Raw genomic sequence first — 18,958 nt, 5'->3', positions numbered from 1 at the left:
ACTCTGCCCAATCCCAAACTGGGACATGACCTGCAGGGTGCCGTAAAGTAAGGTATGTACAAAGTATGGTATTTAGAGGAGGGTGGTCATTTTCTCGTCCTGTCCTCGGTTTTCTGCAAAACCATTCATCTTGTTGAAGACAAGAAAACCAAACAGAAGAGGGACTGAGAGCAGATCGGTTTTGTTTTCTTGGGATTAAGTGTAATATTTGAATTCTTAAAGTAATTACGTGGCTTGAAATGAATAGGCGCTTATACATTCAGAAACGTGTTTTTACTGTAATTCCTTACGAATATTGACGACTAAATCAGGAGGCACATGCAACTCAATTTGATCTCGAGTAGGCGTCACCAGTAAAACACAAGCGACTACAAATTTTAACAGAAATTTAAAGTTGTCCCTGTTTTTATTTAAATCGAATAAAACCAAAACAAATTGAGTATTTACAAATTTAAAAAAAGAAAGGTCAAACAGAAGATATAACCGCTCTGAAACGTTTATTGAAGACAAATGTATTTCCACTAGGACAAACTCATATTACCAAGAAAATAATGGGAAAGAGGGGGGTGCAGGGAGGCATGCAACAACTAATGTTCACAAGACTGTTTGCTGCAGAGGTCAGGTGAGAAAGAAGCAGAGAAAATGACCAGTGATCAGTCAGTGACCACGTCTGAGAGCGGCGGTGAGCCGGATCACAGCAAAGCTAAATAAATAACAGACAAAAAAAAGTGCTACAGACAACAGTCTACATCTTAATAATTAGACGGGGTAAAAGCAAAACACAATTCAACAATAAAAGCTATAATAAGTGGATTGTCTTAGATTTTCTTTTTTTTTTTTTTTACATTTCATTAATCAATCTATTGATAGGATGGTGATGGATTGATGAGAGCACTTCAAGCAATAAATGTCCACAAAGATCCCTTTTACTAAGACATTAAAAAAAGGCCAAAGGGAGGTACAGGGAGGAGGGGAGCTTTGTTCGCTTTCTCAACATTCATTCATCCATTCATTCCTTCATTTATTTATAGTCTTACAGAAACCAATTTCCCACAATGCTCCTCTCGCATCTCGACAGCGTGAAAGTTGAACAACATCTTCAGTGGCCTTTTACACAGCAGGTCAGAGAGGGAAGAGAGGCGAAGGGCGTAATGGTATTCAAAGAAGGGGTCAGTGAGGGAATGTAGGAATGCATATGATGGCTCTGTGTGCGTGTGTGTGTGTGTGTGTGTGTGTGTGTGTGTGTGTGTGTGTGTGTGTGTGTGTGTGTGTGTGTGTGTGTGTGTGTGTGTGTGTGTGTGTGTGTGTGTGTGTGTTGGCGTCAGGGCTGGTGCTTAAGCTGGCATGTACGGAGGAGGCGGCTCCTTCTCTGGCATCTTCATCGCCATCTCATAAGTGGGCAGAATGTACTGGAGGAGAGGAAAAGAGGAAAAAAATTCACAGTTTGTTTGACTTATTTTGATAGCTAATCTGAACTAAGTTGCAATATCAACAATTGACTTATTTGTAGAAATGTGTTTGCGGGCCCCTAAAACAGAGTGAGCGGTGATCAGTAGCCCATATCAAGTATAAAAGTAGCGTCTCAATCAGTTTGAATAACTTTTAAAAAGGCATTTTTTTAGGATGAAAAAAACAAACAAAAAAACACCTGAAATATTTCCCCTTATTCATGATCAAGCTAAGATATTTGGAAATTTCATTGTAATCAGATTAGTTTAAAGCGACGCAGAACTTGAATTATAATTCACAAAGACCAGTGTCTGCTGAACAGCAGTATATAATACTCTTCTTTGTATTAATTATCTGGAAACTGATGTTCCTCTCTTTTACACTCAGTACACGTCCTGCAAGGTTTTCAGTGTGAATGCTGCGCCTCCTGCTGGATTAAACTGAGCATTACAGACTCTATGACCAAAGGAGCAGTTGTTTTCACCTATCCTCTTTCAAGTAAAACAAATAATAACACAACTCATGAACTTGAAAACAAAAATTTTAAAAAAGCTAAATATACAAACAAGAACTGCAGCTGATGTGACAATCATATTTCCTGAAGTTTAGGAAAATTATTGTTGACAATCTGCCGTTTTGGTCGATTTAGCATTTTGAGCTGCTTTGGCCTCTTAACTGACTAACTAATCATACTTTATGAGAATTTTCTTTTTCTTCATTTACCCATCTTATTTCCATGTGTAGCCACATCATATTTCCATGATACAGTGTGTAGCCACATGACAGTCCTCCGGGGTGCTGATGCCCCCAGGGTGCACTCGGCCACCACTACCCGTTGCAGTGGCTTTTTTACCCGTTCAAGCACTTTCAGCAGATGTGCAAGGAAATGAGCCAGTTCCCATTGACTTTCATAACAGAAGGATATTAAAGACTGTCGACTGCTGTGCTACAAAATAAAAAAATTGGATAGAAATATTGATTTTGCGAGAAGCTCCATGGAGGGGCCGAAGAAGCTTGAGTCGGCTCGCACGTACCTGGGGAGGGGTCTCGAATGCGGGGTAGACGGCGATCTCGGGCATGTTCATGCTGTTGATGTACTTAAAGCAGTTCCACACACAGTTGGTCAAGTAAGCCTGGACGGCACAGAGAAGAGAAGACCATTTGCAGCCGACACACTACAGCAGAGCCGTGACGACGGGGAAAAACAATCGAATCCGTGTCCTCCGAGTGTCAACATGCAGGGAGGGACTCATTTGAATTAGATCAGCGGACTGAATGGAGGATTATTTACTTTGAGGATGATGAGGAAGGTGAAGAAGACCAGCACGAAGAGCAGCAGGCAGCTGGAGTTCATAGACAGCAGGTTGTCTTTGTACGGGAAATCCGGCTGAGAAAGAAAAAACAAACAAACAAAAAAACAAGGTTTGGAACTCCAATAATGCTTTTGATACTAATTCAACTCACCTCACAGCCTCGGCAAACAAAACCACAATCAATGGAGGAAATAAAAAACCTTTACGATTTCTACTGGGACTGAGCATGAGGGCGCAGCGGCTCTATTTCTGTTCAAGCGACAAAAGTCAAACTAAAATCTTTGTGGGTGCAGATCATGAGACTAACCAGCTGGTCCAGGTAGTCCCTGATGCTGGGTAGGTATGTGAGGGAGCTGACAGCCACCAGGCAGCTCAGCGCAAAGTCAAACACCTGGTAGCAGAAGAAGGGGATGAGCCAGCCGTCACGATACTGAAGAGGAGGAAGAGGAGGAGAAGGACAATTACTCACTTGGAAAGATTTTCTGTGATTTTATGGACGGACCGCAATGCATCATCTAAACCATATGTCTTAAAATTCCTTAACGATTTATTAGCATGCAAATGTTAATTTTTCCATTTCGTTCAAAAGTCTGTTTTCAGCCTTCTTTATATTGAGATTCACATAAAACTGGTCAGGCTGAGACTAATTGGAATAGGAGTCCCACAGACACAGGGACAAATTAATCTAATAATATCTGAATACAATGGAAATGGTTTATTTTGCCATCATTTAATACAGTGAAATCTAGTTTACATAGATTTCTTTTTTTTTTGTATTATTCTTCATTATTTCCACTTATAAATTTAGTAAATTGAAATATACAGATGACAAATGAAACATTTTTAAAAGTGCAGACACGGTTTAAAATCATGCGTAGTGGTCCTTCCTGTCAATCACAAGACAATTGTCAGGTTGAATGTTGCTTCTATCAAAAGTACACTAAATACACTCTGCATGTCAACAAACACGCTGCTACACTATATTCCATAATCACCGTCTTTACTCAATTGTGTAATAGCACATAAACGGGGAGAGCTGCTAGACTACATTGGAAAGCAGGGATATCTGGGAGTGTGTACGACTTGCACAGCTAAAGTAGAGGCGGGCTCTCTTGAGTCCACAGATTCACGTCATACTTTAAGTGTGCAGCCAGTCCACATACTGCAGGTCCAGGTAAAAGAGCTACCAAACCTGTCGGTCCTGATGCCATCATGCAGGCCTTTGAGGTAAAGATGACAAGACATGAAAACGTGGCCGTCGCGTGTGCTGCTCTCCAACAACACCCGGCCTGGATGCGTACTCATTCAAAACCTTTGTTATGTCTCACTTGTCTCATGACGTATTAGCGTGTTGTTATTTTATAAACTGAATTACATATTTGCACAAGAAACAAGGGCGGTGATCACACCGTGTCTGATGTGGACACTTACAGTAATGGCTCCATACACCATCATGGCACTGATAGTGAGCATCAACAGAGAGATGGCAAATCCGACAAAGGCATTTTCTGGATGAGCAGAAAGAAGAGGGGAAATTCAGGGATTATATTGCGAATGCCGTTTGTGCCTGAACCATCACAGTGAAGTGAGCGTGGATGAGCAGGTATTCGCGTCGCTGTCCGAGCCGCATGCAGCACCTCGTCCTTTGTGGTCCACGAGTCAAAGTTTAAAAGGTGACAGGAGGAAAAAGCTCATTTTTTTTTACCAGGAATAGTTTTGTATTCACGGTCACGCTGTATGCAAAAGTGATACAAATTCAGAGCTCATTTGGGAAGTCAGCCTGACAGTTCACACACAAATGTACCATACATTTTTCAAATTGGATTCAGGCCAGTTTCATATATAATCTCTTGAAAGGTCATGTCACATTTTATTTAAGTCCAAATCCACACAAGCCTGCTGTACAGGGAAGCTGACACCGCTTCAAATTAAGTAATCATTCAAATTTCTGCTCTCCTTTTCGTAACCTTCTTGTCCTTAAAAGTCTGTCATAATCTTGCCAGCACAAACTTGGGTAATGAATATTAAAACCTGCAGAGTGAACGTAGCCTTAAAAGTGCTAAAATAACTTGATTTAACATGCTTGATTCAGGAACTTTTTTTTTTTTTCATTCCTCTCATAGCTCAACTAAAGCATGTAAACAGTGTGTTACGGCTTCTGGCTTTCCAGTAAGCCTCTTCCATTCAGACACAATGAAACTCCATCTGGGGGAATTAAAAGGTCTGCCGTTCAGACTCAGTCTCTCGCTCCCTCAACTCGTCCATGAAAGATGTTGATGTTATTGACGCGAGTAGTACGTAATGCCAAATCCTGTCAGAGGCCACAGAGGAGAAGTATCAAGTGTTGAATCCACTGTGGAGGACAATCGACATCCATGAGGAAACCTAAAGACGCCTGCACTACATCTACCTTTTAAATTGCCTTCCATATTTATGACCTTGTTTACCCAGCTAATACATTTTTATAATGTGTGTATAAGGTGGGAAACCCGTGATGCTCACATTAAAGGTCAAAGCTTAACCCTGTGTTGTGGGTAATTCTGCAAAATATGCACAATTCAGCACAATTTTTTTTTTTTTTTAAATCTACGAGAGTGTGCAAAGTGAGGATCCTAAATGTAAAATGGAGCTTAATCCACACTGAAGGCCACGAGACATTTACATATATTTCTTCCACTTGGTTACATAACCCGTGGAATAAAGACAGCGGGTGGAACAAGCTGCTGCTCACACTTTTATTTACACGATCTTAAAGAATCTAATCACTTACTAATCACATATTGTCGACTTGCACAAAAGCACCAGCGCTTTGGGCAGAAATCTAAGTGTTGTTAAACAGAATCATCATAATCGGTATATATTTAGCCGCTTACATAATCACTCAAGTAATCTGATAACTCCAGAAATTGGATAATGATCAGATTTTTAGACCTCGGACAACCTCCAATGGCCTGTGTGCTGGCATGAGCCTTATGTGGAGGAGGAGGAGGAGGAGGAGGAGGCCTCCATCAAGCTAACGAACAAAATAAGTGCCAGCTTGACAGAACAGTCTCTGCAGTAACCGCACGACAGGGCCACTGGTGTGAAGCCAGCGTGGAAACACCGAGGGGAGCTGAACTCTCCCGAGGAAAATTAAGTCACGTCATTTACTACAGAATAACAACAAGTCACGAGGCAGTGAAAATCTCTGAAGAGAACTAGCGAGTGTACACATATTTACTCCACTTTGGAGTGGCCAGGACATTATTATGAACACATATTGTGGAATTCAAATGGATTGACATGTAACCAACTTAAGTATGGATTCAGAATTCGGGTCTCATTGTGAAACGATTCCCCCGATACAGATTTTTTTTTCCACTTACCAGACATCCTGTCAGAGGCAAAATAATGATCAATGACCTCGTACTGCAAGTCGATGGTGGGAACGTTTTCGGGGTGGGTCACCGCTACAGTCAGCAGGATCCCCATCAACAGATGGATGACCTTAAAATGAATAGAAACAAGATTTTCTTTTAGACAAATTGACCAACCAAAAGTGGTGAAACATACAATGTATTGGACACTTTTGCATGATTAAGAAACCAAATTATGCAATATGTTTTGAGATGAAATTCCTACTTTCCGGGAAGGCGTTGGTTTCACTTCATGTCAGTATTGCATGACAATCAACTTGCAGAGACTGAAATAGGCAACATTACAGACAGCAATTTATCACCTTTGCTTCCACCAGGTAACGTTCCAATAATGTGGGACTGATGATGCAACAAGGAACCAACAAGTGACGTGAGAACGTGGCCACATTCAAACACTCAAAGGCCTCGCACGCACAGAGATGCACAGAACATTGTGGGGAAAGACAAGAGACTAAAAATTGAAACACTATAAATGAAATCACGTGACATCAGAATAATATTGTGGTACCGATGCAATGTGTGACAAATGGAGTTTCATGAAGACTTTTCATATTGATGGTCCTAAATACACAAAACATGGAGAAATTGTTTGTGTTTAGCCGTCTGTGTGATCTATGTGTTTCAATCTTGACTGTCAAGAGAAGACAAACAGAGACGAAGATATTTTGCAGGTCAAGACCAAAGTGCAATGTAATAAAACACCTATAAACTTGTCAAGCCAGCAGTGAAACGAGGACACCTTATCAGAATTACCATCACGTACCATCACCAAAGTCATAAACATTTGGGATTTTTTTTTTTTTTTTACCATCTTTTCTGTAAGGTTTCAAAACCGTGGCAATAATGTCTCACTGGAACAACTTGTGATTTCTCATTCCAACAAATAGTTTCAAAACTATTCCACACTCTATTGTGAACTTTTAGGGAATCTCATAATTACACTGCGTTTCCAATTATTTGAATATATACGTGGTATTTAAATGTGCAGAGAACCTTTATATCATTCGGAGAATTAACAAAGAACAAAAGGATCTGTAACCAGGTCTACATACTGCACATACTGTACCGGCCAGGATTTGTTGTATTCCAACATACTCTAGTGGCTTAATTGAGGAAGGAGAAGCAAATGTGAGCTAATTTATCCATCCATCCACCCAGAAAAGTTACAAAATAAGGTCATGAAATGAGCATGCATGTGGAAGTAAGGTAGAGTTTCTTTTTCTTTTCAAAATAATGATTTTGTGTCAAATGTCTCTGTGGCATTGGGACAAATGACTGTTTAAATGAAGCGTAAACTTGGGATGACGAGGTATTGGCTGAAATATGTTTCTATTCCTGGAAAACGGAACAAACGTTCAACCAACAGCATTACACCTTTAAAAAGATTATTCTTATATTATACAATTACCATTTCTTGGAGAGAAAAAAAAAGTCGAGATTGTGAATTAGGAGGCTCTGAGAGAGCAGAGCACCTTTGATTATCATGCTGAATCATGAAGGACTGCGATACAGCCACACACAAAAAAACAGCATCAATAGAAGAACTCTTTTGAAAAATCTGTAACAATTACAATGGAGCAGCAGATTGAGAAAAGATGATTGAGATACTGAATCAGCCTTTATATGTTGGGGACATTCATCCATGTGCTTCACATCCAGAGATGGCAAAGAAAATTAAAAATGTGTGCAGCTGCAATACTTGAATTGTGCTCACCCAAATTAATATGATTACATACGTGGACAAATACTCATAGAAGTACAAGTACTCCCAAAACACTACTCAGTCTCAGTATACGGAGATGCCGGTTCCTAATATTATTTCCTACATTTGATTTTTGCCAAAAAATCATGTTTGGAAACTATTGAATACAAGGTAAAACTAATGTCTATTTGATTTAAAACTACGTTATCTTAAGTGTGATGTTGACACATAATAATCATGGGTAAAAAGTTGCAAACACAGAGAGACACAATCACACACACTCAGGTTTACACCCAGGGTCAGTGACTATCACTGTTCTCGTGCAGATTGTAGTCCAATACTTGAAGCATGTCAGAGATCTGTGGACGAGTCCCCGTTAAACTAAATGATTTAGTTCAAGTTCCATAACAGACCTACTTTCCATCAGATCTATTAAACTGGGTCACCGGATGAAGTGGTTTTTATTTCACGATATGAGAGTGAATCCGGGTGATTTTTGGAGGGAATCGGAGGGAAGTGTGCTCCCGTGTTTTGATGTGTGACAGAGAACGAAAGAAAACCCCTCAGAGGACGATTTGGAAACCGAAAACTGCAACAACATCTGTTACGTAGGAAAACGGAAAGGGGATTAACTCTGACGGGACAGGATGTGCAACATCCAACTGGTGCCAATGGGTTGATTTACCTTTAACTAACCGCAGTAGCCACGTGACGAACGAGAAGATGTAAAGCTGTGTGTTTATTCTGCGGGATGCTTCACGAGCCGAGCTCGTATTGATTTAACCGTTTAACCGCTTCATAGCGTTAACTCAAATATCTCACATTTTACACCGTCAGACTGCACGAATATGCATCACTGAACTGGGTTTTTAATCAATCGTTTCGACAAAGTTGAGTAGATTTTGCGGGACATATACACACACAAGACGGTTTTATTTGGCCAGCACGGTTAGCATGCTAATCCTAGCATCGTCCTAGCCGTTTGGAGATTAAAAGTGGCATTTAGCTCCTGTTAAAGGCCACAGCACGAACTCACAGCTCATTGCATTTATCGCAAAAACACCCTGAACAAAACTTTAATAACGCTGGGGAGGCTCCCTGGTGGCGTTGATGAAACGGTGCTAACAGCTATTAGCTCCCTGACCCCTGAAGAGAACCATTTTACATACCATGTACCAAGTTCCCAGGATGATAGTCCCCGTCCGGACATGGCAACACCCGCAACACCTGGTGGTGTACAGCCTCTCTTGGCTCGGCTTGAAGTGATGCATGTTCTCGACAAGCGTGGGGAGAAACATGGAGAGAGCCGCTTGTGCTGGAGGAAAAAAAAAAACCTCAGCATCAACATTGAGCGAAGGAACGCAGAGAAACGCCCACCTCCAACAGACGACCTGCGCACACCGCGGATAAAAACAAACGGACTGACGTATGGAGGGGTGGGGTTTAAGGGTTTGACTGACAGCATCGACAGCCAATAGGTGTGAAGAAACTGGGAGTTCAATTTGATAGACATTTATATGCTTAAAAACAAGTCCCATTTACACTGATATAGACGGTTTAGAGGTACCTCTGATAACTGTGATAAGAAAACCAGGATTGCCAGAGAAAACCCACACATGCAATCATCAATCAATTACTGAAAAGCACTGCCTTCGTCCCATCTGCATCAACTTATCTGCAGCTACAAACCATAGCCAACCTTTGAAGTAAATAGAAGTATGCAAATTAATCACACCGAATGGAACTCTCGATTTGCTCGTGAGACCTTCTGTTACTTTTAATTTATCTATGGTTAAGAAAAGTTAAGTCAAAGTTAATTTTAAATCAAGAATAGCTTTGAGTAGCAGGGACACACAACAGGTTCCTCAGTTATGGTTCAGGGCCTTCTGAGTCAACCCCGAATGAAAGCCTAATGAAAAAATGGATGTCTGCGTCTTTGACTCACACTTTGAGCTGATTCCACATGGGAACTCCAGCAACCATAAGTAGTCCTACTTTTTTGTTTGTTTTGTTGAAACGATGAAATTACTTCCATAGATTTGATCTTTAAATACCCCCCCCCCCCCCCCCCCCCATTTCATTTACTGTACAAATGTCCATGGATACTCTGAAGATCAACTTAAACTTAAAGTTCACCATCCATATTCTGGTAACACATCATTCAGACTAAAACTGTACCATTTCCCTGAGCTGTCTCAATATGAATACACATGCTGCCCTATTTAAAATCCAATGAGAGCCTTCTCAATTCTCATTTAGTTTAATACTCTGTGGTAAATTGTCTCTTATGTGCTGAGGCAGATGTTATAATGTTCCCTTAAAGTGACAAGTACAGACTCACAGGCCCTTCATTGTAAAAAGGCACTACCTGCAGGCCAAGAACAAGTTCTTTCAATATAATGACCAGCTCAACTTTGAGCTCATAATACAGCATAAGGTTATTTACCTGGCACTCGGGAAACTGTCTATTACTTCTATTTGTTGTGAAAAGTTGTTAGATTTAATTCTAATGTAATATAAATCATTTCAGAGGTGGTCTGTGGTATTTCTTTGCAAAAATCCAGCAGTTTAAAGAAAATACATTTTGGAATTATTAATTAAACAGATTGCGTCACATCACATTTTTATCTGCTGTGAACTATACACACATATTGATGTGCAGCAGCTTCACACCAGGTATTGTATATTCCTTCATTGTCACATATAATTACAGTTAGAGAGTATGTACTGTGTGCTGTTATTGTATCCCCCCCCCAAAAAAAGCATAAAAAACAACAAAATGGTCACAAAGAGAATTTATTATTCACTGTGAAATAGAAAAAATATATTCATATATTCAAGCAACACATTGTCTTACATTATAGCAGCTTACGCTCATTATTTATGTTAATTACATTGAATAAACACACCTCAATGATGTTTGTCAATCTACTTCATTAATAAAACAGAGCATTCATGTAAACCCTGATGAGGTTTTCCTGCATTATTTAGCTGGTCAGTCATATCATATCCCATTGGAGCTATCACAAGGATTCACAATATACTCAAGAATTGCAGTTAGATTTCGATATGCGTGCAAAACGGACTCATATACACCAATTAAAGTGCATCTCATAGAGAAAGATGGTGTGAAGAAAATTGGGCTTGAAGGAAAAGCACAAGCATTACTGATGAAATCAGTGGTGGTTCTTGACTGGTTGTAATGTGAAAGAGAAACACAATCTTCAGAGGAGTTCAGACAAGCTAAAACTATTACCTTTCATTATCATATTATATAAAAACACTTGTGGGAGTTTTCAGCTGGGCCCACTAGGACATAATGTTTTAATTCTTATCTTTGTTGCCAGCATTATTTAAAGGTAGTTTTGTTTTAATGCTACAAAAGTGTATACAAGAAGGAAACAAAAGCTGCCACTTTAAAAGAGTCATACAGGAGGTACATGTTAACAACTAATCACATATTGTTTTGTCAGTGCCCCTTTAACTTCACACAGTAAGATAAAAGTGATCAAACATATCAGAGGGTGGATTTAACACCAACAGTCAATATTAATTACTGCAAATTATGTCTCTATTCAGGTAGACTGTTGCTAAAAAAAATAAATAAATAAAAAAGGATATTCCCTGACGTCTCAGTGTTATCCTCTGCTACCATGTGTACCACAGAATAATCGCAAATATCTGTTGAAGATCAATCCGGATCTTTCATGATGCATCATAAACACAAAGTAAATTGTTTGTCTGGGTACTACAGTTCACAGAAGCATTGGGAAATCAAACAATAAAGTCGCCCTTTCTCTGATTGAGATAATCTTCATCCGAATCCTTTCGTTTACTCAGAGTAAATCTTTCTGTCTCTTTCTTCTGCCATTTGTAGATCAGCATTCCTGCGATTGCGACTCCGAGTATCACTCCCGTTACCCCGCCTGAAATGACACCTGCAAACACACCCAGAAAAAAACAATGCTACAACACACATTTGCTGCTTTGTCAACTTCACATTTCAGAGATACGAAGTACCTGTACGGATCTCTGGGTTTTCCAAGAAACTCTTGCTTTCTTCCATGAAAATCCATTCCGATTCTTCTGCAGGTGGGTTAATGACACTCGATGATGGCTGGAGGGGAAGCAAAAAAACGGTGCAGTTAGTTTATTTCATGCTCAATAAATAACATTAACAGATGAAAAATAAATAATTTAAATTAAAGGCTGCATCCATACGTGGAAGACGTCCGCATGCCTGCTATCTTCTAATGTAACGTCATTGGTTGAGCCTGAAGTTAGAGAGGAGAAGGCACAGCGTAGAAAGATTTAGATCAATTTACAAAATGTACATCATAACTGTTATATAGTTGCTGGTTGTGACACTCACTCACCGTCCTCTGACCCGTCTCCGGATTCATAAATTTCTAAGTCAAGTCCTGATCCATCCAAATCCTGGGCGAGGGAAAGCTAAATGCACACAAATGATAGAGGGATTAAAGTCAGATAACGTCAGATAACACAATGCTGCTTGCTGCTTTATTGTGGGGCTGAAAAAAACCCCACATGGGCCAAGGAAGCTGATGAAGCTGCTTTTCTAGGAGGCCAATAAAGAAATAAACCCCGTCGAAGATACAAAGTCCAAAAAAAAAGAAAAAAATACCCACAGCTTTGCGAAAACATTGTGGTTGACAAGCCCATACTGACACAAAGGAACACAATGTTATCACCTCTGCAGTGTAATGAGAACAGACAATAACGGGTAATATGTCCTCATCTACTGCAGAAGTCACGTAACATAAATGGTACAATCTTTCATTAGAATTTAAGTCTATTTACGGGGCAAATGTGGACACACTGAATCTCTCTCTCTCTCTCTCTCTCTCTCTCTCTATATATATATATATATATATATATATATATATATATACATATATATATATATATATATATATATGACTCTTATGGAAGAGTCTTGGATGATCATCCAAGAAAAACTGAATGCACTTGGAATGAACCACTGAAAAAAACATCATGAAGGAAACAACAGTTCCACTTTGCCTCATCAGGCATAAAGCTAATCCAAGAACAAAGTATGCAAACACATTCATGGAAGCCACTGCATGGAAATTGTGTTTTGCATGCAAATAAATTGTTTTGCAATTTATTTCTAATCATCTCATTTCTCATTTACAAAACGTATTCAAATCAGTGAGTCTGCAAAGACAAAGACAAACCAAAGACCTTTTTTGATATTTTGATATGTTTTTTTTTTTTTTATTTTCTGTATCAAAGACAAAAGAGACTAAATGTGAATCTGTTAAAAAAAACAACACCAAAATAAAGTAGATTTTTATTAAACCAACAGCATTGATTTAAATGAGCCTAAAATAAGCAGCATTGGATACAACTGCTATAAAGGAAGCAATACTGCTTCTAACAAAGCACAGACCTCAGTCATTATGTTTTATAAAGTTACTAAAATGTAAACATATTGAATACAATTACCTTTTAAAAAAATCTATATATAATAGTTAATGGCAATAAAAGAAGAAAAATAACAGTCACAGTCACAAAATATGTTTTGAGACAGAAATACATAACAAATGGATCAATTTAATACTATTATAATTTTATAAATGCTTAGTGTGAATTTCTAGTGCTTTAATAACGAGATATGATGCACAATCACACTTTAAATGTCACTGACATTTAGTCATTGACTTCTTTAATAGGAGCACAACGACTGTCCCTGTATTTTGTTTGTCACTACTGGTTACAGTAATCATAATCAGTGATTCTATTCTATTCATTATATTGTGTTAACAAGAACACACAAAACATTCTGCTATAAGTCACCTTCAGGTATTTTTATGTTTTGAAACTAAACGCGAGATCATCTTAAGCAATTATCAAATAAATACTTAAAACACCTTGTGACCGAAAGTAACGCGTTGGTTTACCATCAGGAAGTGAGGAAAGGTGAAACCTGGAACTCTTTGTACGCCAGACGGAAAACAACTCACCGACACACCGATCGACGTCAATAATCCCAGAGTGCATAAGAAGGAAGCTGACAAGGACGTCCGCATGTTTCGGGTTACGTTGGTGTCCACTTCATCCACTGTCCTGCCCTCCTCACGGTCAAGGTGTTTTCATCCAACATCCTCGAGCCTCCGCCGCGCGACTGAAGCCCCGCCCACTCATAAATATCAACCAGAGGTGACTGCTTACTACCCACATCCTGTGTTTATTCCACTGCACTTCTCAAAACTTTTTTTTTTTTTTTTTTTTTTTATAGGTTTCTTTCAGAAGCAGAAAGAACGCTGTTTGAGGAAATTATCAATCTGGACTTGAATTTTTTTTTGTCAAAGTCAAGGTGAACTTTTTTTGTGGTACAGCCAGCAGTAAGACGCACATAAAAGAAGACAGTATATGCACAGGCACACCTTTTTTTTCTTTTTTTTTTTTAAGTGATAGAGCAGACCACTGCAGGTTGGAACAAAAGAGTTCTTGTGAGTGACTCACTTTATATTGAGGAGTAAAGTGAATCATTGTTGTGAGCTTCACGTCAGTGAGTCAGAGATGGAAAGAAAGAAGTTTGATTCAAATATGAATAATAAGTACAAAAAACAAAAAACCACTGAAACTGCTGCCTGTCCCGAGTAGCTATAGTGCCAACAAGGGGAAGGGAAGTTGAAACTTGTATCTGACCTTTACAGGCCTGACAAGTGGTGTACCCCAAGGCTCAATGTTGGGCTCCTTGGTCTTTAACCTATACAGTACCTGCTATCACTTGGGAATGTCACAGGGAGACATGACATCAACTTCTACAGTTATTTAAATGATACACAGCTGGACAGTATATTTCCATGTCTCCTGTTGCTGCAGGGTGAAGTGAGATCCTTTTTGGGCTGCGAGGGTCGGGGGTGGGTACAGGACCGCAAGTCTGTGGGTGAAGGGAGGCGCTGTTGTTTTTTTTTAACATGTCAAGCACTTTGTGCTGCATTTCACTGAATGAAAAGTGCTAGATGAATAAAGAACCATTAATTGCATTTTATCGTTTTGAATCATTTGAATCTAAATAATACCATCACAGTCAATCCCAGGAAACACCAGTGTAATGAAATACCTGTTGGAAGACTTTTTGCTGAGTTGATATCGTCCAGCCAAGAAAGTAGCTAAAGAAATATAACAATGTGGTCTATAAAGGAGGCTGGTTGTATTTATGAGTTCACATGAGTTCACATCTCAAGAATGAGGTTGGAAGATGTTTTATGGGAAGCAGGGAGTTCCAAAACCCGTAATCAGCTTCACGTTTGGACATCTTCAAGGTCAACAGAGATTTATGGCAGAAAGAGTCAAAACAGATGAGTTTAACTCATTATTTCCACTGTTAACCACAGCATGAAGAACCAAACTTCAGCAGAACGCAAATTCAGTATTTCTTATTAAATTCTTATTTCAGTAAAAGCATAATCCTGTTCATAGACTACTGCAAGTCTTTATATTATACTTCATGCTGTATGAAGCATTCAGGCATCAGAACTAGTAGCGAGAGTATGGCATAAGTTTTACTGGAAAAATTGTCTGTAAGTTGTATGTTTTTCCTTTTTATGTCTTAAATACAATACTTACAACGAGTGGCAGAAGAATAATGACTTTTAACCCCATTTTCACAATATTCTGCTAAACATCCATGTTTATTTCTCCAATAAAATGTTGAAGAAATTATGCTGTGGTTTTTCAATGAAAATGCTAAAAAAATATATATATAGAGAACATCTATTTTTCACTTTGATGAAGAGTGAAAACATGATATAAAAAAAACCCAAAAACAAAAACACAACTTCACCTGGCAGTGCTTGTTTATTCAACAAGACACAACTTGTAGATTGATACTCAACAGGATTGAAGGACCTTTGATCTCTATAAGAGATCATTTACAGCACATTCAGCTTATTGTTATTTAATATTTTCTCCAAATAGACTCAAATGGTTCAGGTTGATATTGTAACAGATTTTGTGTGTGTGTGTGTGTGCAAATACAACGAAGACGGTTTCATTACAGGTTCAATCGCACTGTTCAATCATCAAACATTTAGAATAAAACAAAAAACACTTACGAGCAGTACCTGAAGTTAATTGAGACTGAACGATTGCTGATGTAATCTGATTTGATCCATGCAACATGTATGACAAGGCCAGTTGTTCTCATAATAGAAATGTTATTTCCACTGGAAATGTCTTTTCACATAGCATTAATCGTCTTCTGTTCATGTAGTTGAACACATCTATAAAATTCAAATAATTCAGTCAAGTAAAGTTTGAAAGTCCACTTTTGCAAACGGTCCATAAAAAGCACATGTATATGTTTGACAGCAACGATAAGTGACAATTGATACAATGGTAGATTTTAGGATAATGATTTCTTGTGTAATCAGATTTGATTTATGCAACATGCATGACAAAATTTTTTTTAATATGAAATATATTTTTGCAATGATTTGTACAGGAGATATTGTATTACACATTTAATTCAATCTTCTGCAAATACAGAAAAAGAAGTACACAAAATATTACTTAATTCAGTCCAGTGATTATTAAACATGATCCTGTGAGTGTCGGCACGGTCTTCCGTCTGTAGTTGTCTGCCACGACCTCTAGAGGGCGCTGTTGACCACTCTTGTCTTTGGTGCTGCTGGTCTGGACTGTGGGGCTCAGAGGAGAGGAGTCAGCCTCTCTCAGGTTGTGAACTGCAGCTTGTTGAAAAGGTTGAACACTCAGGAAGCAAACTGACATTTTCTCCAGGATGTCTACTCCCTTCAGCTCGGAGTCTGACTGCTGTTTGAGTCGAATTTTCAGTCCTGAAGATATTCTAATTTTAAAATCCCCAGAATCATAAATCACAGCAGATCTAAATCTGCTGTGGCAACCCTGGAAGGAGCACACACCATATTACATAAGTCTCCACTGCATTTCCTCTGAGCTACTGGGAACTATAAAGTACCAGGAATACATAAAGCATAAATGCAAATGAAATTTGAATTAGTGAGTGATGCTGGGAAAAGAAACGAGGCCTTTATTATACATGAAGTTGATTGAAAAAGCCTGTGATAACTTGCTTTCTTCTGCTTTATTTTTAGCCATAGTTGGCTTCCTAAAAAACGTAAAATCCTCAAAATTCACACCACTGTCTTTCACTGCATGGAGACTGATTTATATTGCGTGTAGACTACGAGTGTATGTTGTTCCATGTTTCTAGTGTCAAAGAAAAGAAAAAAAAAATCAAAATCAGTTCAATTCAAAGTCTTTCCCCTCACTTCAGATGCATGTATGAGTTTGATCTTCAAGAACATTTCACTGCCAATAGAGGAAAAAAACAAAAAACGAACACTGCAGGTCAAATGTTAGAACAGTTTAATCATACATAGTCACAATTCTGCTTCCAAAAATGAGTTTGTTTTCTTCATCTAACATCTGGAAATGTACATAAGGCCACCTGAAAATGTACATATTTTGACAGTGTGACAAAACTCATATGTTCATATTTATATAATTGACAATATTTTACATTGCTTTTGCTTACAAGGTAGTAGCTGTTTCAAAATACAGCACTCTTCTGTACAAAAATAATTCTTGTCATATCCTGTGAAGTTTCCATGGTAGCAGAGAGGACTAAATTCAGCCTCAGTTTTAGTACATTGTGTTTCTTTTTACGTTTTAAACTGTCACACATCAGAAAGACTATCAACAGTGGCTGTTACAGCTTCGGTACAAATAAGAGGCTGGCCTTTCTCATAACAGATTAAAAACAAAAACCATGCCAGATTGTGAAGCCATGAAGTTTTTTTTTTTCTCTTTTTTTCTTTAAAATAACACTTGATCAAATAAAACTGTATACATTATATTCAAGGGGAAAGGGGTGATGAATATACACACACATCTAAATGCACATTTTTGCCTTTTTCTCCCCAAAAAGTGTAAAAGACATCCCATTTACAGCATAAACGTTTACAAATGTACAACTGTACAAACGAAATAAAAGCATCACTACAAATTTAGAGCAAGGCCTGTCAAACACCACGACTAGACATTTTTTTTTCTTCAGTTAAACTAATAATCTTACACTTAATAACTGCACATATACTACATGTATTCTACAATTTCCAATGAAGCGAATAAGCTATCGATACGAGCAGTACAGGTGAATTGTATAGCTTTTGATGACCCCACCGGCCCCCACCAATGCACTTGCGTACCCAACCCAACACAAAACCAACACAAGAAGTTACTTAAAAGAACAAAACAACTAAAACATCTTCCAACGTCCCTTTCTTTGACGCGTCCCTCCAGCGCAAGTTAACGTCACCTCAGATGTACGAACCTGGAATAAACGCCACTTCACAACATGGTTGTTGTTGTTTTTTTTGGACTGCTCTGACCTTCAGGCGGTGTGGGGGGGGGGGGGGGGGGGGGGGTCCATCATCGCTGCAAGCCCCCGACCCAAAAGCAACAATTTACTCATACATAAAGATGCTAAACATTGCTAAGCTACTTCTACACAAGAGATGATTATTCAGTACATAAAGATACTGTCTTCTAGGGCAGTGTTCGTCTCAAACTACAAGACAGATAAGATGTTACACAAAACATAATAAAGAAAAAAATCATTCCGAAGATTTTAAAACCTGTCACAGCATGCCAACGCATACCCCTGCCCCCGCCCCGTTACACCCCCCCCCTTCGCAAAAAAAGCAACTTCCACCCCGCAAATCCCACCCACTATGGTCATTTCATGTTAAGATTAAACCAGGAAACACTCCCGCTGTACAACCAAACCTCATAATCTGCTGCTTTCTCCCAAGTTAGCGGTAGGATTTTTTTTTTTTCCCTCTCCTTCTCCCCCCTCCTTGCATAAACTCCAGAGGGAGGGGGTAGATAAGACGGCTCAGATGCTGGTGGGTGGCTCCATCAATGCAGCAGCTCAAGGTTTGCCGGTATGAAAGTTAGTACCGAAACGTCGGGCAAACTACGAGCTGCTGGGAGACACGAGCGCTCCCACCCAAGTCTGGAGAAGGAGGCAAGAAGAAAAG

The 18,958-nt window shown here is 38.9% G+C and overlaps 1 protein-coding gene across 1 annotated transcript; it reads right to left on the bottom strand.

Annotated features, from left to right (window-relative positions):
* Positions 1 to 473: 473 nt before the first annotated feature.
* Positions 474 to 9,244, bottom strand: laptm4a (lysosomal protein transmembrane 4 alpha). The gene is made up of 7 exons (XM_080514322.1): positions 9,050 to 9,244; positions 6,128 to 6,248; positions 4,194 to 4,270; positions 3,070 to 3,192; positions 2,741 to 2,836; positions 2,484 to 2,582; positions 474 to 1,409 (listed from the first exon to the last, which is right to left on the bottom strand). The coding sequence occupies exons 1-7, from the start codon at positions 9,176 to 9,178 to the stop codon at positions 1,335 to 1,337; spliced, it is 720 nt and encodes a 239-aa protein (XP_080370448.1). The 5' UTR covers positions 9,179 to 9,244; the 3' UTR covers positions 474 to 1,334.
* Positions 9,245 to 18,958: the final 9,714 nt, after the last annotated feature.

Source organism: Blennius ocellaris (assembly GCF_963422515.1).
Source record: "Blennius ocellaris genome assembly, chromosome: 18".
NCBI lineage: Eukaryota > Metazoa > Chordata > Actinopteri > Blenniiformes > Blenniidae > Blennius > Blennius ocellaris.
Note: the sequence above shows the minus strand (reverse complement) of the source record. Positions and strands in the feature narration are given on the sequence as shown.

Bases quoted from the DNA above. Each gene is read 5' to 3' on its own strand.
- laptm4a (XM_080514322.1), bottom strand. From the start codon at position 9,178: ATGTTTCTCCCCACGCTTGTCGAGAACATGCATCACTTCAAGCCGAGC. The intron at 6,249-9,049 runs GTATGTAAAATG...ATTCATTTTAAG, and splicing joins TCCTGGGAACTTGGTACATG to GTCATCCATCTGTTGATGGG. The intron at 1,410-2,483 runs GTACGTGCGAGC...CCTCTCCTCCAG, and splicing joins CATTCGAGACCCCTCCCCAG to TACATTCTGCCCACTTATGA.